This window comes from Nyctereutes procyonoides, unplaced genomic scaffold, assembly GCF_905146905.1.
Source record: "Nyctereutes procyonoides isolate TBG_1078 unplaced genomic scaffold, NYPRO_anot_genome, whole genome shotgun sequence".
NCBI classification, from domain to species: Eukaryota; Metazoa; Chordata; class Mammalia; order Carnivora; family Canidae; genus Nyctereutes; species Nyctereutes procyonoides.
The window spans coordinates 14881054-14907888 of NW_026575136.1; the positions used below are offsets into that span (position 1 = coordinate 14881054).

The window sequence follows — 26835 nt, forward strand, 5'->3', positions numbered from 1 at the left end:
ACACTGGCCTGGCCTGGGCGGTCCAGGTTTGCTCACTCCCGAATCTGACACGGGTTAGAGTACGACACCCACGGACAAGTCCTCTTTCTAATAGATGGTCCTCTGAGACCGTCCTGGTGTTCACGGCATATTCTTCCAAAAGTCGTTTCTAATCTGTGTCTGGTGTGTCAGGAACCGCCCCCCTCCGTGCCCTCCGTGCTCCCCACCAAGTGCAGTGATGGGACCCTGGACCCGCTGCGGAGCTTAGGACCTGGAGAAGCTGAGGAGCTCCGGCTGGGGAAGGACGGCTCGGGCTTGCTGTGTAGGGAACGTTGGCCACGATTAGCCTTTTACCTGCATCACCGGGGAGTCCGGGAGCCCGTGTGCGTGGTTCCCACCCGTGTCCGCACCTGAGACCGTGGGGAGGGGAGGCGCCGCGTGAGAGCGAGCCAGCAGCCGATCAGAACACCAGAGCTTTGGTTTCCCACTCTACTCCTTTATTTTTTATTTTTCTTAAAGCATTACCTTTACGTTCTCCGCTTATTAGTTTCAGTTTTGTTTTGCTTTATTTAGATAAATCATGCAGAGCGCCTAATTCATGTTCTTTCTTGAAATGAACGGGTTAAAAACCCCTTACTGATCATTGGCTTGGGGCACTTCCCCGCGCAGGCGCAGGCCGCGGAGCCAGTAGGCTGGCCGGGACACAATTGCCAGACCCATTCACTGACCACCCATTAGGGGCTGCCCCCTGGGTTAGTACTTAGTAGGATGGCGCTGCCTGGCTTACAGATGACGGTTCTAGCAAAACATTTTATTTTGGTGATGCTACCCTTACACAAAGTCATACCCTCTATTTCCAAGATGTATCGTTAGGGTCTCCTCTGCGAGAGCCACCCAATAGCCACCTGGATCTCCCGTATGGTGATAGTTGTAGCTGCCTTTTGTTTATTATCTGTCTAATCAGGTGTTTCTGGGCAGAACTAGAGGTAGAAACAATTGATAAACTACTTTTTTCTTTTTGAGAAAGCAGAGCTACTGTCTCTGGGAAAATGCATAGAATACAAAGGCCTGGCTGTTTAAAAATCTTGTTCCTAAAATTACAAGAATGAGCAACTTGCCATTTATTCTAACATGGTCATCATGAGTAATAACCTCAAAAAATGTCAGAGAAACACCAGCCCTGCTTTAAAGTGCAGCACATTGGGAAGAGATTCCAAAATCAAAGCAAAATCCATAACTTTGCAAGTAATGTATCACATATGGTTGGAAAAGCACGCTTGCCAACACACTAGGAGAAAATCCTCGGTGAAAATTGATGTGTAGGAATAAATTAGTAGAAGCCTACATATTGACTTGTTAAAGCAAAATGAAGACAGCTGTAAGCTCTTTCCTTCCCCTTCCACCATGGCAGTGTCAGCAGTTGGCGACTTAGTAGGCCTTGTAGTAAGATACACGTAACACGTTGCTGTTTATTTTTTCCCCTTGTTCAACTATTCTTTTGCTTTGCCTGGTATTTGTCGTTTTGTATTTTCAAAGCTAACACCGAGTCCGTGGGAGTCCTTTGGGGTTGCCCTTTCGGGGCTCCCTGTTTGCAGAGACCACCCACGGTAGGGTGGACAGGAAGGAGCACGTCATTGCACATCCATGTGTTTGCGGGACTGGGAGCTTTTAAGTCTTCAGCGGCATTTCTCTTTCGTTTTAGTTTTGATTTTGAAAGTGTGGAAAGCACTGTGGAGAGCTCGGTGGACAAATCAAAGCCGTGGAGTAGGTCCATCGAGGATCTGCACAGAGGGAGCAACCTGCCGTCCCCCGTGGGTAACAGCGTATCCCGCTCAGGAAGACACTCTGCGCTGCGGTGAGTTCCCTGACTCAGGGGAGGCGGGTGTGTAGGGTGTGTAGGGGATGCGGGGCAGCAGGGGGCCTTGCTCTGTGGGTGATCCTGGGCTGCCTACGCTGAATCTCTCCAACGGCGCTTGCGTCTCCAGTGATGCCCATGGAAGTTTCTTCAGGGGTTCATGGGATCATCACTTGGGCAACACTCTGCAGCTTTAAATAGTTTTCAGGAAACACCACAACTTCATTAGGCACAGAAGGAAAATTCTACCAAAGGCGAGAATGCAGTGGTCTCCTGCACAGATAATTTTTCGAAAGCAGGGAAATGCTGACTTCGTGATTTAGGCTCCGTTTTCCGGGGAGGGTCAGCACCTCTTGAGATTTGAGGATCTTGAGAATTCCCTGTTGACTATTCATAGTCTTCTCCTCTCCCTTCATCCAGTGGTAGTTCAGGAGTGTGTTCTGTGGGCCTTGTCCCTAGGTGTATGTGCAAAATGCTGTAGTGATTGTTTTTATTAAATAAATGCTTTTTAGGGCAGTGTTCCTTTGGTTAGGTGTGCTCAGTTGCCGACTTCTTGTGTCCCCCTAAGGATGCCCTCTCTAGTCATTCATGGCTAAAATGCCACTGCGCTAATGAAGGCTGGTGCCGCCTGCCTGTATGCCTCACAGGTGTGCTACCACTGAGATGGTCGATTCACTCTTACCTACAATCATTCATTCACTGGAAAATATTTTTTGAGCTTCTGTAATTTGCCAGGCACTGAACTTAGCGTGAAGATCTATGGATGGGTAAATCAGGACTTCGGCCTATCAAGATAGAGGTGGCATCCAGAGCAAGTTCATAAATCGTCTAATAAAATTTTTATCAAGAAGCCCCTCCTTCCCCACTGTTGCTTATTCTTTGCAGCTTGAGAACTTTATGTCCCTTATTTCAGGCTTGAGCTGGCAAGTGGATGCTGCTCCTGTCAGTGTTGGAGATCCCCATGGGTACTGGGTCATTGGTAGTAGGGTCCATGTGTCAAGTTGCAAATCACTGAAAATGTGGCTTTCAGACTTTAAATGTGATTAGTCTTTTAATAACCTCTTGTCCCTTTAACTTGGGTTCTGGTCAAAGAAAGTTAATACCTCGATAATGAAGTTCAGTTTTGATGAAGGGTTTGACATTTGAATATGATGCTTCCAATCAACCTTTCAGATTTTCCGTGTTTGGAAATGCCAGGAATATTAATGGGTTTTGAATGGTTTCGTAATAATGAAGAGCAGTGTTTCATTCCATCTCGTGGTATTTGCAACAGGCCAAGAGCTATAGGACTTGCTAGTCTGCATCAACTTCACATGTGGACAAGGCTGATTTGGAAGTTGAAGAAAGGGCATTCGTGCCCGAAGAATTCCCTAATGACCTTCATACGCGAATGGAAACTCTTACCGTTAGTATAGATATAATTATGTGCAAGGAATTTAATTGACAAAGCGCATTTTAATTTTTTTTTTTTTTTTTTTTTTACCATTTCTTACCTGGAATGTATCACATATGGGCCAGCCGAAACCTTAATAAGGATTCATTTTTCTCTTTAATAATTCATTATGCCTAATTTTGAACTACGGAAGACTGTTCATTGAGATCACGTTGTTTGTGGAAGAATGAAGGAGGCAATACAATCTGGGAATTTTTTGATTCAGGGAAGACTGAACCCTAGAAGGCGTGGTCCAGGGAGGGACATCCGTGTCCAGCGTCACTTGCTCGACAGTTGGCTCAAGGTAGACCTTGCTAGAATTCATTCTAAATTGGAAAAATAGACCAAACATGTAGAGAGAGACATGATGGAAATGCTATTCTAAGAGACTCAGAACCTAGCAGATGTGCCAGAAGATGACCAGCCAAGGAACCAACATCACATTCTTCTGGAGGAACAGAACATTGGGATTTCCTTTGACTCTTCCTTCACGGGCTCTAGGAACTCCAGAAAATCAACGCAGCAGTAGCTTTCATGCCTCTTCTTGGCCTGAAGCTTAACAGTGCAGATCAGTGATATTCCAGCGCATGGATTTGTGCCTGGATTCTGACTCTTCCTTGGGTTATTCGATAGCATCTGTGACTTTAAAACAAAAAAAACAGCAATCCGAAGTACAGGCATATGGTACATGTTGCTTTTCATAAACTCAAAGATTGTTTACATTTTTTTTCTCTTCCTCCTCCACCTCCTCTCCCCTTGCTTTGCTCCCCACACTTCCTTCACTTTCTGGCTTTCTTTGCATCGTCCTTTTTCATTTTCATCCCGTCATCTCCGTTCTGATTGTCTTCTCTTCCTCTACTTTGTTCTCTCCCGTCCTACTGTCTTCTCTTGCTCCGGTTCCATTCATTTCTTACGCTGCCACCAGATTGGTTTCTCTGCCTGAGTATCTTCAGTTCAAATGCCACCAGGGCTGCTTCTCCCCCTGTTGCCTCTGGAGCAGCTTCAGTTTACACACTGGCGATGAGGCTTCAAACCGGAAAATCTCGTAAGTCACGGGCGCACATGACACCCACGAGAGCTCGTAGTGCATGGTGGCAGGGCATCAGGACTGCTCCCCATGTTATAATATGATAACGTCATGGCTTACCATCACCCTGTACTGGAGTAAAGCCCACTGCCTTTTACGCTTGGATGCACTCTGTTATCATATTATGATTCCTCAGTTTAAGAATCTGACCCTTGAAGGTGTATGGTCTTAATGTTACAGTTTTGTGGGAAACAATACAAGGGTATTAATTCGTGTTCTGTAGCTTACTCGGTAGCTTTGTTTGATGGGAATATGTCTTCCGTATCCAAATGCAGATTTTTAGTTTCCTCATCTTAATCTCCAGATAATAACATAGATTCCATAGTCTTGTCCTCTATCACCTGGCAAAAAAGTATTAAACTTAGAAAAGGAAATGAGATTTCAAGAAATCTAAAACACTTTACAAATGTTTATTAATGACAAAGAAAACCAGTGTTTTTATTTTATTTTATTTTTTTAAAGATTTTATTTATTCATGAGAGACACAGAGAGAGGCAGAGGCACAGGCAGAGGGAGAAGCAGGCTCCAGGCAGGGAGCCCAACGTGGGACTCGATCCTGGGACTCCAGGATCATGCTCTGGGCCAAAGGCAGGCACCAAACCGCTGAGCCACCCAGGCACCCCAAAAACAGTGTTTTTAAACAAAATTTTATTTATTTATTTTTTTTAAATTCTTTTTTATTATTATTTATTTATGATAGTCATAGAGAGAGAGAGAGAGAGAGAGAGAGAGAGGCAGAGACACAGGCAGAGGGAGAAGCAGGCTCCATGCACCAGGAGCCTGACGTGGGATTCGATCCCGGGTCTCCAGGATCACGCCCTGGGCCAAAAGCAAGCGCCAAACCGCTGCGCCACCCAGGGATCCCCTTAAACAAAATTTTAACATTGATGCACATTCTCCTCTTTATCCTCAGACTTTATTGTTTATTTAAAATGGATGATTAAAAATTTTAGGGCAGGACATTGACCTTTAGTTATATTAGCTATTACATTCTGTGTTACCATGAATTTGTCTGCTTGGCCAGTGGTAAAAATGTTGATGTGGATGCAGAGGACTGGGATTGTGCTGCCTTGTAAGCCTAGAGCAGGGTGGTCCTTCAGGTAAGATTTCTGTTGATGTGGCTGTAGGTCTAGCTACAATAAGTGATGCTCTATATGCACATGTGTGATGCTAGGTTTTTGAAGACAAAGGTTGTATTAATTCAGGTGTAAGAGAAAGTAATTTTTAAGAACGTTTAATGCCATTAGACTTAAATAAGGAGTGGCACAGACAGTAAATAAATGTTTTGAGTTTTTTAAGAGTTTTTATTTATTCATTTGAGAGAGAGCGAGCCTGAGCAGGACCACAAGCTGGGAGGGCGGAGGGGGTGGCAGAGGGAGAGGGAGAAACAGGCTCCCTGAGGAGCCGAGAGCCTGATGCAGGGCTCGATCCCAGGACCCTGTGATCATGACCCGAGCCAAAGGCAGATACTTAACCAACTGAGCTCCCCACGTACCCCATGTTTTGAGTTTTTAAAGAAATGCGTGGAATATTCCTCAGCCATTAGAAATGACAAATACCCACCTTTTGCTTCGACATGGATGGACCTGGAGGGATGATGCTGAATGAAATAAGTCAGTCGGAGAAGGACACACATTATATGGTCTCATTCATTTGGGGAATGTAAAAAATAGTGAAAGGGAATAAAGGGGAAAGGAGAAAAGATGAGTGGGATATCAGAAAGGGAGACAGACCATAAAGACTCCTAACTCTGGGAAACGAACTAGGGGTGGGGGAAGGGGAGGAGGGCGGGGGGTGGGGGTGACTGGGTGACGGGCACTGAGGGGGGCACTTGATGGGATGAGCACTGGGTGTTATTCTATATGTTCACAAATTGAACACCAATAAAAAATAAATTTATATAAAAAAATAAATAAATGCGTGGAGCACTAAGAGCCTGGAAGAAGGGGTCAGATTTTAACTGGGACGTTGGGTGATGGCCAGAGCTGGTGTTCGGGCTGAGGAAAGTGCTTCTGGTGGAAGTAAAGTGAAGAAGCAGGAGATGAGCAAAAGTTTACAGCAAAGATGAGGCATGTTTGGGAAAGAGGGGAAGAGTCTGTCTTTTCTAGAACAGAAGCTTTGTGACGGGACAGAGGGTGATTTAATGGAGAGATTAGGTCCTATACATCCAAACAAAGCTGGAAAGGCCTTGTAGGTCACCCCAACTGACCCCAGTGTGTTGAGGAAATCGGGATCCACATTTCCTCTAAGATGTTAACTTCTGTATTTATTCCTATGATTCCCAGAACAAATTTCACTGTTTTTCCTGAGCTTACTATGTTAAAGGAATGAGATCTCCTGAATAGTCACCATTCCATTTACCCCCTATATCTTTAGTGAATTTATACAAAGAGATGAAGACTTCAAATTTAGATCCTTGTTGATACATATTTTTTTTTCATGGAACTGATTTTTTTTAGAGTATTTAAAAATAGTCACAAAGATGTAGATAACATTGATATAATTTTTATTGGGAAGAAAAGCTGAGTGTCACCTCCGTGCTAGGCACCGTTCTAAGGACCTTCCGTGATTTACTGCTCACGGTGGTTTTATAAGAGAAATAAATAGGAGAAGTTTCTTCTCCCTGCAAAGAAACTGAGGTCTCTGGTGGTTAAGCAGCTTGCCTGGGATCAACCAGTAAGTATGAGAGGGAGGATATGAAGTGATCTGGCCCGAATCCAGCTTCTAAACCATATTATCCTGCCTGCTTATGCACAGGATGATTTTTTTTCTCCACCTTCAGTAAGAAGCCTGTTTTCACATCAGGGTGTGCACATGTCTTTACGGGAGTTGTGCCCTGCAGGAGGAGCATTTGCTAATCCTTCTCAAAAGAAGTAGCCTTTTTCTACTTCACGCAAAGATGCCGAGGAGCTCGTAGAGACCCTGATCAACATGCTGGTCGGTGTAGCTGATCGATCTAGCTATCACAAAACAAACATGAAAAAGTGTTTCCTAAACAAATGACAAGAGTAAGACAAAAAGTTCTGTATTTATGCAATTTGACTGTCACCTATTTGCAGATGGGATGGCATTCAAAGGGAAGGTTGTTAAAGAAAACAGTCTTTTTTTTTTTTTTTAACCAAAGGGGAGATTATGAGTGAGGTTTTCTCAAAAAAAATTTTTTTATAATGTTTTGGAACAGACATAAAACACATGTAGTATATACCTATGAGTCCGTTAGGGAGAGGCCACATTATAAAAAATCTTGCATTTTTGAGTTTGGTTTTCATTTGGTCAGCAGTGGAGTTGGAAATCATATGAGGTGGTTGATCTTTTCAAGTGTGCAGAGTCTGGCAAATGTGCTGGATGTTGAGTGGAGGAAGATTGCTGACACTTGAACCTATGCAGGGGGTATCCGACAACCTAGGACATAGAGCAAAGGCCAAGTAAGATGTTCTGGAATTGACTCAGTGGTCACAGTGGTAAAGAGAACATTTTTTATATGATTGAAGAGAAAGAGAATCATTAGTAGAGACAGCCAAGTTGGAATCTGGAGGGGTCTCAGGCATGATTCGTTGGATACATCTTGTCAGCAAGGCGCCGTGCCAAGCCCCTTCTCTCCAAGGAGCTACCTGCGTCCTGCAGACCAAGTCCCTCGCGGGCTGTTGACCCAAATGCCGTCAATGAGGCTTTACTGCAATAGATACTTGGGTTCGCGGCAGTTTTCCTGATCGTATTCAGATATGTGGGAACATAACTCTGTACACGTTTGCTCGTAAAGTAAGAGGTATTCTAGAAGAGTGGAGCTCTTGGAAGCCCCTTCAAGTTCTTTTATTTCAACAGTAGCGTTTTACCTTGAATTTTAATTGTTGGGGGAAGAAAGTCATGTAACCTCTTAGCTTTGAACCATTATAATAGGAGGTTAAAAAAAAATCTCTGAATTGTGCAGTCAGAAGCTAAAGCATTTTTGTTCATTTTGATTCACAACAAGGAGAACTTAGTTCTGATCATTTGCCAGTTTGTATAAATTAGGTGTGCAATTTCTAAAATGATCGCTAGTCTCTGTTCGCTTCCCTCTTCTGCCCCCAAGTTATACAAAATCAACTCAGATCTTTAATGGTCTTCGTTATTGGGAGTTGTAATCTGTATTTTTGTTCTAATGTGTTCCTTCTTCTTAACTCAAACTTCCTGTATGGGAAGATACTGAAAAATCTATTTCCATAGAATCCAGCTTAAAGGAGGAAGAAACTATGAAGAAAAATAGATTAAAAGTTATTCTCAAACTTGAGTTCTCTCTGTTCATCAGATTAGATGGCAGGTACTGACTGAAATTTTCATTACCACTGAATTTAAAGAGAAAAGGAAAATAAAGAATAAAGACAAAAAAGATAAAAAGGTAAAAACAAAAAGCAAGAGAAAAGGAGTGGGAGAAGAAAGAATGAGGAGACTGTCATTATAGGCAGCATTTGAATATTATTTCTTTTTAAAAAATGTTTTATTTATTTATTTATTCATGAGAGACAGAGTCAGAGACACAGGCAGAGGGAGAAGCAGGCTCCCTGCAGGGAGCCTGACGCGGGACTCGATCCCAGGACCCTGGGGTCACACCCTGGGCTGAAGGCAGACGCTCAACTGCTGAGCCCCCCAGGTGTCCCTTGAATATTATTTCTGAGGGAAGAGAAATGTTGAAGAAACCCCTTAACCCCTTAACCAGACTTTTGTCCTGAAGATCTGAGGTTCCAGAAAATGCAGTAATTATCTATAAAATAAAGGCTTTCTAAATTTGCAGACTTTGTAAAAAAATAATCTGCAACGACAGACTTTCGGCTTTACTCTTCAGCACATTTTCTAAGTAGAGACAACCGAAGGTTCTGGGCTGTTGTGTTTCAGATTCTTTTGTTTATTTCAAGTTGAGAAAAGAGAAAAAATATACTTGGGTTAAGAATGTACACATTTCGGCTTTTGTTTATTTCAAGTTGAGAAAAGAGAAAAAATGTACTTGGGTTAAGAATGTACACATTTCGGCTTTTCAGCTAGGAGCTTGTTTTAATGGCCCTGCTAGTGACAGTGGTGACAGCTTTAATTAGAGCTTGTGTTGCACCACACTGGCAGGTGGGTCAAACCTTTCCCGCTCTGAGAAGCTCCGATTTCACTTGTTTCACCTCTTCATCGGGTCTTTTCTCCGATGGAAGACCAACTGAGAGAGGCTGAGATATGGAAGTCGTCTGGCCGGGGTACTGCTCACAGTCCTCTGGTTGGTAGAGACAAGGCTCGGGGACCGGATGCACCTGTTGTGAGATTACATTAATTTCTGTAAAGAACTTGGCTCAATAGTGAGTAGTCGGTCAATGCTAACCACATAGGATTGAGAGAAAAATCGAAGATGCCTCAGGAACTTCCTACAGCTGGTCCAGGACCTTTATCCACAAGACTTATCAGTATGTGAAGGGTGCTTTGCTAATGTGCTGGGGCTGCAGAAAGATGCAGAAACTATTTGTATATGGTCCGTGGCTGATAAAGGACCCATCTTCATGAAACCTTTTGGGAGGTATTCAAGGATTATTAGTCCCATTTTACAGACGAGAAAGCCAAGGCTCAGAGAAGTTATCTATACTTAGTGATAGAGCCAGAATTTTTTTTTAAAGATTCATTTATTTATTCATGAGAGACACAGAGCGAGAGGCAGAGACCCAGGCAGAGGGAGAAGCAGGCTCCATGCAGGGAGCCAGACTCTGTCCCGAAGGCAGGTGCCCAACCCCTGAGCCACCCAGGTGTCCTAGAGCCAGAATTTGTTTTTTTTTTATTTATTTATTTTTATTTTTTATTTTTTTAGAGCCAGAATTTGTAATTAGTCTTCTGACTTCTATGTCAAATGTTTTTATGACTTGATTGAGAAAATACATGTGGGATTCCTGGGTGGCTCAGTGGTTAAGTGCCTACCTTCAGCCCAGGGCATGATCCTGGAGACCCAGGATCAAATCCCACGTCAGGCTCACTGCATGGAGCCTGCTTCTCCCTCTGCCTATGTCTCTGCCTCTCTCTCTCTCTATTTCTCATGAATAAATAAAATCTTAAAAAGAAAAAGAAAAAAGAAAATATATGTGTGTGTATGTGTGTGTGTGTGTGTGTGCGCACGCGTGCATGCGCGTGCTCCTGCACCCTGACTTTTGTTAAGTGTCATGAGTATAACCAAAACCAAAGTATGGAGCTTTAGAACCTAGAGTGAACAGTAAAACCTAGGGAAGATTCACGACGTGGTCTGGATGTGCAAGAGCAGTAGGACTTGCAGGATAGACTGTGGAGGGGGTGGGGGCGGGTGTTGCGAGCCGTGGCTCAGTGGTAAGACCACATGGTTTGTTTAGGAAACAATGAATAGATGAGTCTGGCTGGAAGCTGTTTAGAGCCAGTTTATGTAATACTTTGAAGGCCAGGCCAGGAATTGTCATTTTAGCTCATTGGCAAAGATCTATTGAAGGCTTGTGAAAAGAGGGTGATTTGGGATAAACATAGAAATATTTCTATTTAAAGGTCACAGGAGATAGGCGGTTTCCTTGAACACGCCTCACACGGGGATATATATGGATTAATTAGCAATTCAGTAGCAAATGCCTTTGTCAAAGGGAATTCAGTGAAAAACCAGAAAGTTCAGACTCTTCATGCGATGAATTGGCAGCCTGTTTGTTCACTTATTCCATTCAAAAAGCATATATGGAAATCTTTTGATTCACAGGTTCTGTTCTAGTTGTTAGCTGGTCCTGTGATGGGAAATGTAGATAAATGGAAAATTTCAGTAACTAATAAAAAAGGTTCCTTAGGAGGTTTGTATGTCTCTGTCTGTGTCTCCCTCTGCCCTCCTTATCCTCTGTTTCCCTTTCTCTCTTTACCTCCACTTCGAACTGTCTGGATTCAACTCTTTGAGCTCTGTTTCTTTTGGCTACAGAGACCATCAGAAAGTGCTTTTGCTTCATTTTTCTCAGCATCATATATTTTATGAGTTTAATTGATAGAAGAAATATGCCCAAGTGATGTCATGTCTGAAGGGTAAGAGAGGAAACCTAAAACCCCAAATCTTGGTAAAGTTATATTAAGCCCAGACCTTGGAACCATAAAAGACTAATAAAATTATGCCAAATTGTGTGACATACCCAGTTGGCATTGCATCACAGTTGAGTTGAACCCTCACCTTCGCTTCTAAGGAAGTTCTAATTACTGAGTTTTATTTATTTATTTATTTATTTTAATTTTTTTTCTGAGTTTTATTTATAGGTAGATATTAGCTTGATATCTGAATAGACTGAAAATACTGTTTGTAAGAGAAAAAAATGTGCCCTTTTTCAGTTGCCATTAGGGCTTCGATATTACCGACTTCACACATATTGGCAAGAATGGTCTATAGACTTTCAAAAAAAAACATTTTTTTTGCCAGACTCTGAGAAAGTCTGGTTTAGGTCAGACCAGGAAACACTCATTCAAGCTTCTACAGTAATTTGTTGTCTGTGGATAGTTCGGGGTCATGGGGGGAGGCAGACCTGTATACACGCAGCCCACCCACAAGAGGAGGTCTGAGTGTCCAGAAACAAGTATATGTAGTTAAAACAATGGGTTGCCCATCAGGTTTATTTCAAGGTATCACCAGGTGAGCAGCGGCTTCCCTTGGTGTTTACCAAGTGCTGGATGCTTTGCAGGCGTAGATCCCTGCCCATACCCACCGTTGGACAATCTAGGTTTTGTTCCGAAGTAGTGTCCTTTCTCCTGTACCTCCAGAATTATCATGGACACGTTATGTATCCTTCATTCTCATGTTAATCACCTATGTTTTTAAAATATACCTGTTTTATTTATTTTTAAAAAGATTTGTTTATTTTAGAGATGGGGGAGCAGAGGGAGAGGGTGAGGGAGAGAGAGTTTTAAGCAGACTCTGTGCTGAGCATGGAACTGGACACGGGGCTCGCTCTCAGGACCCTGAGGTGACCTGCGCTGAAATCAAGAGGCGGACGCTTCACCGGCTGTACCACCCAGGCATCCCATCTCCTTTTATTTTTTTATGGTCTTAAGAACACTTAACATGAGATCTTACCCTCCTAACAGATTTTTAAGTGCACAAATCAGTACTGGTAACTTCAGGCAGAGTGTTGTGCAGCAGATCTCTTGCACTTACCTTGTGTAACTGAAACTTTATACCCATCGACTAGCAATTTCCAGTGTCCCCCTCCACTCAGCCCTGGCAACCACTGTTCTGTTCCGGCTTCTAAAGGTTGGACTGGGAACGCCCGGGTGGCTCGGTGGTTGAGCATCTGCCTTCAGCCCAGGACGTGACCCTGGAGACCTGGGGTCGAGTCCCACGTAGGGCTCCCTGCATGGAGCCAGTTCTCCCTCTGCCTGTGTCTCTGCCTTTCTCTGTGTCTCTCATAAATAAATAAAATCTTAAAAAAAATAAATAAAAATAAAAGTTGGACTGTTTTAGATACCTTTAAACAGGCTCATATGTTTGTACTTATTTCACTTAGGACACCTCAAGGGTCATCCCTGTTGGTACACGTTGCAGGATTTCCTTTTCTTTTTTTTTTTTTTTAAACCACTAATATTCCATTGGATATATTTACATTTACTTTTCACTTTTTATTTTTTTATTTTTTTAAAAGATTTTATTTATTCATGATAGTCACAGAGAGAGAGAGAGAGAGGCAGAGACACAGGCAGAGGGAGAAGCAGGCTTCATGCAGGGAGCCCGATGTGGGATTCGATCCCGGGTCTCCAGGATCGCGCCCTGGGCCAAAGGCAGGCGCCAAACCGCTGCACCACCCAGGGATCTCTCACTTTTTATTTTGATACTGTTTAAAATTTGAAAAAATTAGAAGAGTACAGTGATCCCTCTTATGCTCTTTATACAGATTTAAAAATTATTAATATTTTGTTTATTCTGTTTATGCATTTGCTTTTGTAAACATACACCCTTTCTAACCCTTTGAAAGCAGGTTACAGAATTGTGCCTTTTCCCCCCTAATTATCCCAATGTAGATTTCCTAAGACAAAGACCTACTCTTATTAACCACGACACAGTGACCAAGATAAGAATGTCTCAATATTGATACTTTCTTAGTCCAGTCTGATTGTTTCATCAGTTATCCCACTGTCTTCCATTACTTTTTTTTTTTTTTTTCATTTTTATCCGTCCGGGATCCAATGCAAGGATCATTTAGTAGTTGTGTCTGTGTAGCGTCCTTTAACTTGGAACAGTTCCTCATCTTTGCTTTGTCTTTCATGACTTAGTGTTTTATGTGTGTGAATATATAATATTTTTATGAGCTCTAATTGTATAATGTGGAACTTTCAGATGTACAGCCTGTTGATTTGAATAATTTATGTATTGCAGCATGATTAACACAGTAGCATCAGCTACCACCGCTGCCGTGTCACATAATTATTTTTTCTTTTAACCACATTTTCCTTATCCTCTCATCTGTTGATGGGCATTTGGATTGTGTTTGCATCTTGGCTGTTACAAATAATGCTGCAGTGAGTACAGGTGTGCAGATGCCTCTTTGAGATTTTGATTTCAATTATTTTGGATAAATACTGGAAGTGAAGTTGCTGGATCATATGGTAGTTCTATTTTTGTTTTTGAGGGGAACTCCTTTTTCCCATAGTGTCTGTATAACTTATATCCCCCCTCCCCCAACAGCGCTCAAGGGTTTTAGTTTTTCCACATCATTGCCAACACTTGGAACCTCTTGGTTTTTTTTGTTGTTGTAGTTTTGTGGGGTTTTTTGGTATCAGTCATCCTGACAGCAGTGAGGTGAATGTCACATTGTGGTTTTGATTGCATTTCCCTGATGATTAGTAATGTTGAGCATCTTTGTAGATACTGTCAGTCATTTGTACGTCGTCTTTGGAGAAATGCCTGTTCAAGTCCTTTGCCTATTCTTTAAGTTGGATTATTTGTTTTTTTTTTTTTTCTTTTGCTGTTGAGTACTGGGGTTCCTTAGAGGTTTTGTATATTGATGTTTTGCAAATATTTTTATTCTATCTTGTAGGTTACCTTTTACTCCATTTCCTTTCTATGCAAAAGCCTTTTAGTTTGATGTCGTCTGACTTGTCTGTCATATCCCTAAACAGGAGGAGCTAGTTCCTAATGACTATAGCTTCATTTCTGACCCTCTCGCAGTGAGCAGCAGTTTAAGGACAGCACAGCATGAGTCTAACCAGAATCTAACCAACAGTACGTGTGATTCAGGCTACCAACGTGTGCCTGGCAGGGGAACTTCTTCGGGTCTGATCTGTAGTAGGCAGATTCCAGGCAGCTGCTGCCCTGGCTTTCCTTTGCCAGGCTTGCCAGTCTTTTTTCTGGAGGCAAAATTTCAGGTTTTGCTTGCCTTGTCATTTCTTGCTAGACTAAGTCGGCGGGTTGGAGCTCACTCATCCGTCATTCTGCTGAAGGGCTTTTAAAACAAACACCTCCTTTCCCGGCGGCACCTGCTGCCACTTCTGTGCAGGTCGAGCCATTCACCACCTGCTTCTCAGCAGCACATTCGTTGCCGCACATGAAGCAGGGGCTCAGATGGCACCTGTCACAGTGGCACTAAACAGGAAATGTTTTGTATAGGGTTCTTAAAAGGCATTTGTAGAAATTGCTGAGCTTCGTGTGCCTGTTATCCTAGCTTTTGACTTACGACTTCTTTATTATTTCGTGTACGTATAACTGCTCGTGCCTACATTTAATGCAAGTGATTGGAGCCATTTATGTTTTGTTTTGATCTTGAGTCCGTTTTGTGATCTGGTTTTTTTCCATAGTCACAGAATTTTTTGAATTCCAATTGGCAGCTCCCCCAAGACAGTGTCTCCTCTTCAAATGCTAGGGGAACATTTTAGTTTTAATTCAGTGCTTTGGACAGGATAGCGGAGAGTTCTCAAAGTTAATGAAGAAGGTCTGGGAAATTTGGTGGTGTTGGTTTCCCTTCTAAGGTTTTGGTCAAAATGACTTCTCAAAAGACAGGATTTTCTTAAAATTCTTGAGACCTCAGGAAAAAAAAAAAACCTAAATATTCATCTCTCTCCCTCTCTCTCTTTTTTTTTTTTTTTTTTGTACAAATGGCAGGCGCTCCAAAAATTGGACTCGGGGCTATTTTCTGCCTTCTGGAAACCATCTCTTATATCCAGGCATCCAGAGCCCCAAAGCTCTGCGTGCCCAAAGGCGAGAAGAAAGGTTCTCAGGGCAGCCAACATTTAGGGACTATGTTCTGGTGGTCCCGGCATTGGTTTCCCATCCCTCCACTAAATAGTCTGTCCCCTTGTGTTTTCCTCTGGAATCTGAGAGTGTTCCCTCCAACCCTCGTGTCTCCAGGAAGCTGCCCTGAGTCACCAGAGAGGCCTGATTGTTTCAGGACCTCATTAGACCTGCTCTCATTGACACATATTCAGAAGGACTTTCTGGGGCAGAAAGTGGTCTCTAAGCGTCTGATCTGGATGTTAGGGACTCTCTGAATGCTGTCATCCATAAAAACAATGAGGCAACTGGCAAAATATGTCAGAATCAACTTTTTCAGAATTCTGGGAATTAGCTAGTCTTGCAGCAATCTGGGGAGCTTTTATTTAGGAAAAACAAGTGAATCCTGGTGTAAGAACAGCTGGTTTTGTGGCAGTTCACTTGCCCTGACTCCCCCCGCCACCCCCCCAGTTCCACAGAAGCCTGGAAAACCAGCAGCTCCGTAATCACAGTGAAAAACCATCAGCCTGGCAGCCGGCGGTTGGGCCTAAAGGAAATGAGGTTCCTTCCAAGCCTGTCTTCCGCCTCCCTCCCACATTAAGCTGTGATGCACCGTGAGACTGAGAACCAGCCAAGAAGCCAGTTGTACGCTGCTGTTACGAGAACATCCCCATGAGCTGTTGACGGAGGCTGGGACCCATCAGAATCCCATGGGACGGGAGTGGCTCAGCTGTCTCGGGTGTCCCAGACCAGGGAAGCCAGTGCTGCCTCTCGGGGACAGTAGCACGGTGAACCAGACACGCTCGGCCCAGGTAGCCTCTGTTTTACGAGGTTTCATCATGATTTCAGGAAGGAAAGATCGTAGCAGTTGTTTCACTGCGCATAATTCTGCGAGGGTACATGTGCCAGTTCCCTAGATTCCCAGAAGCTCCCGCACTTCCTGCGGAGTCACGCACTGAACCCCACGTAAAGCTCAGGTCTGTCCAGAGAGCTAACCTAGGATGACACGCTCGTGAAGGGTGCACGTGGCCTGGCCCGAAGGGCCTGGGGCGTGGAGCAGATGCAGGCCAGTCTCAGCTGCGGTGTGTTGGACCTCATTTACATGCGTCGGCATGACTGTGCCTGCAGCGTGTGCTTGGGATGGCTGGTCTTGAGCTCCTGGAGTTTTTAATTGGTGACTGATGATGACTGTGATTTTCCAGCCTGACCTTGAGGGAATCTGCGTAACACGTACATGTGGTAGAGCCCCGTGGCTCACCGGTCACCGTCGTCCTCTCTCAGTGCAAACCGGTAATCCTAGTACTCAGCCTTCTTGATGTCCGCATGGACATGCGCAGCACCAGAGAAAAAGATTTTTTTTTCAAAGTCCAGTTTTTCTGATGATACTGGGTGCTTTTGTTTCATGTGTTGTGGTGGAATTGAGCCTACACCATAGAAGTGTGAACCCTGCTTTATGAAGGTAGAGACACCCGCTTTCCACCCGAGAGGCCGTTGGGGAAACATCCTCCAGGGTGATTGAAGTGGAAAAGGCATCGTGATCACACCTTAGCTCTCTCGACCATCCACAAGTGCTGTTTTTATGCAGCTTTTCCCCCTCTGTTTGGAAAGTCACACAAATCCACTGTAGAAAACTAGAAATACAGACCAAAATGGTGACTCCAAGGATCACAAGAGATGGGTACGTTTTAAATCCGTCTTGGTAGCAGTTTGTGTTCAGTGATGCTCATTATCATGTCACTTTTATGAGACTCACCCCACAATTTGTCCATTCTTTTTAGATTTACTTCTTGAATTAGAACCTTGTTTAAAAACAACTTTCATTTGCCTAAAGACCGTTTCCCGGAAAAGGTCTGTGTTAGCTCAGTCAGACCTGGCTTGATTGAGAAAAGATTGATTCTATAGGGATTTTGAGTATGATCCCCTACAGGAGAAAATGACCTCCTTCGGGTTGACCTCCTACTTGTCAGCTCTGTACCATATTGTCCTGTGCAGGGGTGTGTCCTGCTGAGCTTATATCCTACATGGAGACGTGCATGCAGCGGAAGGTGGGGCTGGGTTTAATGCACACCGAGCACGTTTCATACAGGGGTTATCAACATACTTCTCTATTGCTTCCTAAACTAAGTGGTGAGCCCTCAAAGGCAGAAGCAACATCTTTCATTACCTTTCATTTTTCCTTAACACTTAGAAGGTTTAGCATAAATAGGAGATGCTTAATAAAAGCAACTTTGGAGCTTAAGCACAAGTTTTAGGTTGATTTCCTGTGGCTGATAGAGAACATCAGAAGCCAGTACTTGAAGTTTTTATTTAAATTCCAGTTAACACAGTATAATGTTAGTGTCAGGTATACAGTATAACGTACAGCCCTTCCGTACATCGCTCCGTGCTCATCACGACACAAGTGTGCTCCTTAATTGAGGACGGTACTTTAGATTGCTCACCTTGTCCAGGTAACCTTGTTACAGTTAAGTGGATCCAGGAAATTGTTAGTCTTAACTCTTGTTGGTATTTTAGGTCAACTTAAGAGGATCTATTCAAATCAGCTACACGGGGACATGTTTTTTGGGTACTCCAATACATTGGAGCTGAATTTAAAAGTATCCAAAAATTAAAAAAAAGGTGATGTTACTCGGTTGATCATTAAAGCAAATAAACTTAATGTCTAGTTAAATAGATTTAAATCTATTAAACATGCACAAAATGTGCGTGTTGAAGTGTAGAGTAATGCACATGCACAGTCCCTAAAATCAAGCCTAAGGGATTTAACGTTACCCTAAATTATTTTCAGATACTTTGTATTTGCAGAGGTCAAGAGTTGGTGATCTCTCTCCAGGTGCATTTACTTAAAGGGAGAAAATTCTTTTAGAAAAATAATTCCAAAATATGGGGCAAAATTTACTATTAAATAATAAAAAAAAAAACACTTCATTTTTCTGGTAAGTGATACAGAGTGAAGATTTAAAAAGAAAACTGCGGGGATCCCTGGGCGGCGCAGCGGTTTGGCGCCTGCCTTTGGCCCAGGGCGCAATCCTGGAGACCCGGGATCGAATCCCACGTCGGGCTCCCGGTGCATGGAGCCTGCTTCTCCCTCTGCCTGTGTCTCTGCCTCTCTCTCTCTCTCTCTCTCTCTCTCTCTCTCTCTCTCTCTCTGTGACTATCATAAATAAATAAATAAAAAAAAAAAAAGAAAAGAAAACTGCTGGTGTGCCCGGGTGGCTCAGTCGGTTAAGTGTTTGCCTTTGGCTTGGGTCATGATCCTGGGGTCCTGGGATCGAGCCCTGCATCGGGCTCCCTGCTCAGTGGGGAGCCTGCTCCTCTTCCTCCCTCCGCTGCTGCTCCTCCTTGGGCTCTCCCTCTCTCACTTTTTGTCAAATAAAAAAGAAAACTGCTTTCCTGGGTGCCTACGTGGCTCAGTCTGTTAAGCATCTGACCCTTGATTTCGGCTCAGGTCATGATCTCAGGGACATGGGATCAAGCCGAGGTTCCATGCTCAGTGCAGAGTCTGCTTATCCCTCTGCCTCCCTTTCTGCCCCTCCCCTTGCACATGCTTTCTCTCTAAGAATGAATAAAATCTTCAAAACAAAAACAAAAACTGCTTACCAAGTGCATTGGCCACTGTGTTCTGAAAAAGATGCCCAGATGCTGCTGTTCTTAGCAAACTGAGCCTTAACCCTGCCTGGTGAAATAATTACTGGGAGTGGGGAAATGACACCTATATAGACCCAGTGCTGTCAGGATGACGGATGTGAACATTTGACAAAGAACTTGCCAGCACAGATGGCTGTGGTGGTAGTTTTTGCACATGATAACCTGACAGATTGTGCTTGAGTTGCAACTTGTAAAAAGAGGCTACCCTAAATCCCAGGGAGCACCCTTGGAGTCTTGTCTCTTACTTTTTATCTGCTGTGTGTTGTCATTTCTTTGGGCTTCAATTTACTGATCTGAATCAGGAAAGATTGTCTAAAGGATATCACAGATCACCTTTGGCTTTCAGTGCTGATTTTTCATTATGGGTTGTAGTGGTATTTTTAAAAAAATATATTGTGATGCTGTCATTTTATTTTATTTATTTTTAAATATTTTATTTATTTATTCATGAGAGACACCCAGAGAGGGGCAGAGACACAGGCAGAGGGAGAAGCAGGCTCCATGTGGGAAGCTGGATGTGGGACTCAATCCCGGGACCCCGGGGTCACACCCTGAGCCACCCAGGCGCCCCCTGAAGCTGTGATTTTAAATACAAGTTCAAATGTTGCCTTTAATTCTCCATATTTGTATAAACCAAAATGGGAGAAAAATAAATTTTAAATTAAATGCCTTACACCTTAGAAAAAAATGCTTATCTATATATTTTTAAGCAGAGAATATCAATAAATAAAATACACATTGTTCTTTATTGACCTATATTTTTAAGATCCTTAAATATTGATAAGTATCCATGTTCTGTTTTATATTAAATACATTTTAAGTGTAGATCCAGGATGTATATTTGAGATTACCCACCTACAAGAATAAATAGAAACCTTCTTTTGCTGCTAAGTAATTAGAATATTATAATTAATCCATTTTTGCTACTTTCTACAAATAATGCAAGTAATGACAAACACACATCTTCTTAGAATTGTAGTAAAATCCTGAAGCTTAAGAACTTGATTAATAAGTGAAAGGAAGAAACCTGCTCATTAAAGAGAGATCTTTACATCGTACTTTACATCATACATTAAATGTGTATGTTTGGTCTACTTGGCAAAATCATTCAAATGTATACAACAGTGACGCAGAAATCTGCACCTGTGTGGAAGGGACTTGTGCATCTTCTTTACAGAGTTACTTGCTTTGGTCAGTAGATCTCCTGCAGTCATTGCCGCACATAAATATAATTTAGCAGAAGACAGTTGATTCCCTTGAAAATCACCTTTTTTTCTTTTTTAAGATTTTATTTATTTATTCATGAGAATACACAGAGAGGAGAGAGAGAGAGGCAGAGACCCAGGCAGAGGGAGAAGCAGGCTCCATGCAGGGAGCCCGACGTGGGACTTGATCCCGGGACCCCGGGGTCATGCCCTGGGTCAAAGGCGGCACTAAACCGTGGAGCCACCCGGGCTGCCCTCTTTTTTTCTTTTTTAAGCTTAATCAGAGATAACGTTGTTTTGCTCTGGTAGCCACTGCTTCCAATGAAAAATGCTGACTGACTGTCTCGTCAGCTCTCCTATGCTTCGAAAGTGATGCCATTAAAGAAATACAAAGAAATGGCGGGGGTGGGGGGAGCTTTCTCATATAGACTAAAGACCACATGCATTTGGGTCAGGTTGGCCGTGTGGTTACTATTTGAAGAGGCACCAACCTCCTGAGCCCTCCGTGAAGTGTGTGAGCAGACATGCTCAGGCTGGGGCTGTGGCAAAGAGACATGTTCCACAGTTGTATTTTGGATATTGAAATTATGCTTACTATCACGAAAATCTGAATTTGTTTCCTTAACTTTGTTTTTTTGCGTTTGAAGAGAATTAGGCCAGCCTCCATTGCTGTAGTTTTATTTCCAAGTGTGTATAAGGCAGGAAGTCCTTGAATAAAGCAGTCTTCTTTTTTTCCCCCTAGTTATGGTAAACTATTTTTATTATAGAAGTTTTTTTAATTATAGGAAAATTAGAAATTATGTGTGAACAAAAAAAGATAAATCTACATTCACATCACCTGAGATAACAACTATGTAATTCATTGCATTTCTAGCATATTTTCTTCTGTTTTTCCTTAACACATGTGCCTATGCATATGCATGTAAAACAGACATGATACACGTCATTTGGTAAAAAAGTAATAATAAAGCATTCTTCCCGAGGCTAGCATAAGCAAGCTAAGTTTTATACATTCAGGTATATGGAGGCAAACGTTGAAGTGCGTTTCGCAAGTATATTTGGGTCATTCGTAGGCTTATGTGAAAAAATCATCTTCTGTTTCATAGTTTTTGAAAAGAAAAGGAATTAGGAGGGCTGCTCAGAGAAACAGTTTCAGACAAACTTGTCAATTCAGTTTTCATCTCTTAGCCAGCACCTGCGGGACTTTTGAAAGCGGTTAACATTCATCAGAACTTCCTTTAAATTTTTTAATTAGCTCAAGAAGAAGGCAGGCCTGTGGCTCATTTTGCGGATCATTTCTGCAGTTGACGCTATAGGAGAGTAGGTGACAGTTTTTGAAAATTGGCTTGTGTTTCAGGCGTGGAGCTGCAGAGGAAACCTCACGTGGGCGCCCGCGTAGAGCTGGCATGCCCGCGCGTGGTGGTGGGCGCTCGTCCGCCTCGCCCTGCCTCGTGCGTGCGGCTCTGGAACTCCGGGGTGGGAGCTTGGGCCGAGCGGCGCCGGCTCTAGGACGAGTCGTCTTAACGCTGAAGCCGCTGCGCCCGGTGGAATTTCAGCCTGTTGCGTCTCTGCTTCGGCCTCCACGCCTGGCTTAAGCGAGGTTCGGGCTGAGGAGGCATCTGAATCCTTAAAGGTCCAGCATCACAGGCTGGTATCGAGTTGCTGATGTAGGCCTTGCCGAGGCCTAAACGCCCAACAGGGAATCCTGAGAACAGTAACGCGAAGGTGCAGCTCACCTTGGGCCAGAGGATTCCAGGTCTGTGTGTAAACTCACTCCTTCACTGGGTTGCAGACGCAGTCGGCCGGCATGTCGTTTCAGTCACGTCTGCACATCTTGCCTGGCTTCCTGATTAGGAGCCTGGGGTTGTTTATGGACCTTGTGCACGATCTGATGCGTTATGTGCCGTGAACGAGATGGAGTCCCCTTGTCCCTAGTGTCTGGCTTGACTAGATGATGACCGGACACAGAATCATGTAGGCCTTGCAGTCTGCGGCCATGGCTCTGCGGCGATGGGCTTGATGGTGGTGGTTTCAACCTGCCAGTCCTCACTCAGGTGCAGGCAAAGACAGAACAAGTTCCATTTTTTAAGTGCATGTACCTGTCCTGAGAAGGTAATCTACAGTTTTATAGAAATTTCCCTTTTTATTTGTAGATATAATACTTTGCCAAGCAGAAGAACCTTGAAAAATTCAAGATTAGTGAGTAAGAAGGATGACGTACACGTGTGTATCATGTGTTTACGTGCCATCATGAATTACCAGGTATGTTTGTGTTCTGATTCCTTAAAAAAAAAAATCTCAATTTGTCAGATTTATATCTTGTTCTCTTTGGTTTCTTTGTCTTATTTCTATTTGAAAACCAGGATTTAATGCTATTCTACTAAAAAGGGTCTGGTTCGTTTTAATACTCAAGATTTAACTCAATGCCTGTATTTTAATTGGGATTTGTCCTTTGTGATGTATTTACGGAAGATAGTTTTCTCCTACAGTCATAGACTTGTGTAGATTACTTGGTAAATGTTTGTGACCATTGAAGATTGAGTAAGCTGCTGCTTGTGGGCATTAACGGAACAATTTTAGAACACGAGGAATGGATAGACTCTCACGTGGGTAAGTGGTTCTCAAAGGGTTAGATGGTAAAAAGGTGAGAAGTTATAATTATTGTGTTGGATTAGTGGTTCTTTTTTGAATTTTTAAAGATTTTGTTTATTTGAGACAGAGAGCACACACGCAAGCACAAGCAGGAGGGGCAGGGGCAGAGGGGAACGCAGACTCCCCACCCGAGCAGGGAGCCTGACTCGGGACTCGATCCCAGGACCCAGAGATCATGACCTGAGCTGAAGGCAGGTGCTTAACCAACTGAGCCACTCAGGCGCCTCTGGACTTAGTGGTGCTTAATCTTTATAAAAAGCACCTGGAGGATCCTTGTTACAAGGGCAGATTCCTCCTATGGGTGATTTTTTTTTTTTTAAGATTTCATTTATTTATTCATGAGAGACACAGAGAGGCAGAGACACAGGCAGAGGGAGAAGCAGGCTCCATGTAGGGAGCCCGACGTGGGACTGGATCCCCGGTCTCCAGGATCACGCCCTGGGCCGAAGGCAGGTGCTAAACCGCTGAGCCACCCAGGGATCCCTGCTATGGGTGATTTTGATTCAGGTGATCTCCATCATAACAGAGATTAATGTGTGTGTTGGATTAACTCCAGCAATAAAGTGGAAGTTGGAGCCTGTAGTATCAAGAGTGAACTGACAGGGTCAAAGTTAGATAAGCAGAACTAGGGGAAGAATCAGAAAACATAATTGGAATATAAAAATAGGACTGATATCCATGAATAGGGATGCTACAGGTGGGTCCAAGCAGAGGTGGAAAATAAATGGATAGGTGGGGAGGGTCAGTATTAGAATTCGAACCCGACGTAAGGATGCTGAATTGAATTTGAGAAGGGAAATGTGTATTTTATTTCTTTCAATCACTTTCAATAAGCTTAAAATCATGCTTATTTTTTAAGCATTGCCAGATAGACCCTGTTCAGAGCAAAGGGAATACATTAAATAAATAAATGCCCCAGGGAACTTACTGTCTAATGAGGGAAGATAGATGATAAATAACTTGAGAAATCATACAGCATTCTAGATAATAATGATGGTGAATTGAAACAAAAGCTAATACTAACTCCCCACCCAAAAAGACCCCAAAACACAAAACTAACAGAGTACTTTCTAATAGGACCGGTACTTTTAAGCCTATTTATTTAATTTAAAGCTCATAACAGTCCTACACGATTGGTAATGTTACTCTCCCCAATTTACTGATGAGGGAACTGAGACACAGAATTAAGTAATTTGCCGAGGATCATAGAGTCAGTAAATAGATTTAAATCCAGGAAGAATGGCTCCAGAGAACTGTTACTAATACTGTGAAAAATTAGCCAAGAAATGGGAATAGAAGTGATGAAAATGTGTGTGCAGTTCAGGGAAGCATCATGGAGAAGTAGCAGTTTGTCCTTGTAGCAGTTGTAACTAGGGAACAAGGTAAGAGGTTCTAGGGAAGGAAGAATCTAGATAGAAAAGGGGGCGAGTGCAAAGGCCATAGGGCGGGAATAAGTTTGCTGTGCTTGAAGCGCAGAAAGGAGACCGGATTGTCTGGGTTGGAATAAGTGAGAGGAGAAGAGCAGGGGTTGAAATCTGATGTTAACACGGGGTCCCGGCTGGGTAGGGCTGTAAGAGTCAGTGGGAGGATTTTGGCTTTACTGCGGGCGGAAAGCTTGTTGAACAGTTCTGAGGAAACCTGTGACAGGACCTGGCACTTGATTTAACGTGACCTTTCTAGCTTCTGTGCTTAGGGTTGACCTTGGAGGGCAAAGGCACAAGGAAGTAGATCATCTAAGAGGCGGCTGCATTGGGCAGCCCAGGGGAAGGGGGGGGGGCCCAGTGGTCAGCGCCGCCTTCAGCCCAGGGCGTGATCCTGGAGACCCGGGATCGAGTACCGCGTCGGGCTCCCTGCGTGGAGCCTGCTTCTCCCTCTGCCTGTTGTCTCTGCCTGCCTCTCTCTCTCTCTCTCTCTCTCTCTCTCTCTCATATGGATAAATAAAATCTTTTTAAAAAGAGGCTGCTGCATTAATCTCAGGTGAGTGTTGATGGAGGTACGGACTGGGATAATAGTAGAGATGATGAGAGGTGACCAGATTCTGGTTTTGACAGTAGAGGCAGCAGCATTGGCTGTGTGTTGAGAGGAGGGTGGCTCCGAGGTGTTTATCTGGGGCCCATGTAACGGAGTTGCCATCTACTAAGATGTGGAAGGCTACAGGATGATCAGATTTGGGAGACAAGATTAGGAGTGAAGTTTTTGGAATGTTACCGTTGAGATGGCTGCAGTCATCCAAATAGAGACCTTAAGTGGGTGGTTGGGTATGCCAGCCTGGAACCTAGGGCGGAGGTCTAGGCTGGAGATAGAAATTTGGGAACTAATAGATGGTGTTTAAAGCCAGGGGGTAGGGGGTGCTCGAGAGCAACAGGGGAAGACAGACAAGCAAAGAGGTCTAAAGTATGAATCCTGGGGCATTCTGCTGAAATGTCAGCGAGCTGAGGAAAACCTGATGGAGTCTGAGAAGTAGCCATCCAGGTAGGAGGCACGTACAGCAGGTGTTTCAAGGAGAAGAGAGTGCATAGCTGTGACCTGTGCTGCCGCTAAGTCTTGTAAGATGAAAAGTGAGAGGTGGCCGGGGGCTCAACGAGGTGGGTCGTTGGTGATGCTGGAGAGAGCGGTTTCCGTGGGGAAGAGGGAACGGAACCCCTGATTAAAGTGATTGCAAGAGATACAGCAGGAGGAGAGTTGGGGACAGCGAGTGCTTGGAGTTTGGATGTAGAGGTTGGGGGGGGGGCAGGATATAAGGCAGTAGATGGACATAGGGTGTAGGGTCAAGACTTTGCTGTTGTGACTGTTTAATTGGGTGTGTTAGAAGAATGAGGGATGGGTGAGTTGCTGGGGAGGGAATGGGATCAAAGACTCCAGTAGAGGGGATGGCCTTGGTTTTGAGCCCAGAAAGGTTCTTCAGGAAGAGGTGAGGGACGTAAGCTGTGGACCTATGGGAGGATTGACGTGGGGGTGAGAGCTTTTAGAAGCTGTTTTTGTTCCTGTTGGCTTATATTTTCTCAGTATAATTAGGAGTAAGGTCATGAACTGAGAGTGAGCTTGGAGTAGGAGTAACTCCTCAAGTCAGTAGACTCCACAGTGATTCTGGAGCCTGTTGTTAAACACGTGACGTCATTTACCTACCAGGCCTCAAAACAAGGCAGGTCTTCCTACGGGCTGGTCCCAAAAGCCGTTGCCTGGAGTGGGGACTAGAAGCAGTGGTTGTGAACCCTGGCTGCACAGTGAAGTCAGCTTAAGAAGAGAATTTCAGGTGCCAGGGGCCCATCCTTGAGATTCAGAGTACATTGGCCTGGGGCGTATGCTGGAAAATCAGCGTTAGGTGTTTGTTGACTCTTCCACGTGATTTTGATGAGCAGCCAGATTGAGGATCACTGGACTGGAGCCTTTTCACCATTTTAATAAAGAGAAACATGTGGTTCAATCATAAAGAATGAGAATATGGCCCCTTGATAATAATAGCATGATTCCTAAACTTTTTCATAGAGAATCTCTACCACATGGATGTGCCAGAGACGTAAATTCATTTATGATGGCATAACTTGCATTGGGTACAATCTTCAGGTTCTTTTTTTTTTTTTTTTTGGTCAACATATAGACAGTCCCCTAAGTTGACGCCTAATGCTTTTTTTTTTTTTTTTCACGTCGATTTTAGTATGGCTTCAACATGGTCATGTCTCATCCACATGCTGTAAACGAGATTGCCCTGAGCTTGAACAACAAGAATCCGAGGTAAGTTCATCTTGTTATTTTTCAAGTGCAAATCTAACTAGGGAAAGAAGAGAGCTAGTCAAC

The 26835-nt window shown here is 43.5% G+C and overlaps 1 protein-coding gene across 9 annotated transcripts in view; it reads left to right on the forward strand.

Annotated features, from left to right (window-relative positions):
• LOC129495450 (formin-like protein 2) overlaps positions 1–26835 on the forward strand; it is a 260043-nt gene that overhangs the window by 173241 nt on the left and 59967 nt on the right. For 5 of the 9 annotated variants that reach the window (XM_055302975.1, XM_055302977.1, XM_055302974.1 and 2 more), the window contains exons 6-9: positions 1682–1834; positions 4192–4311; positions 22542–22650; positions 26696–26772. In XM_055302975.1, coding sequence (XP_055158950.1) covers positions 1682–1834; positions 4192–4311; positions 22542–22650; positions 26696–26772 — 459 coding nt within the window. The remainder of the gene's footprint in view (positions 1–1681; positions 1835–4191; positions 4312–22541; positions 22651–26695; positions 26773–26835) is intronic. The other 4 variants (XM_055302981.1, XM_055302983.1, XM_055302978.1 and 1 more) reach the window with 1 other exon arrangement.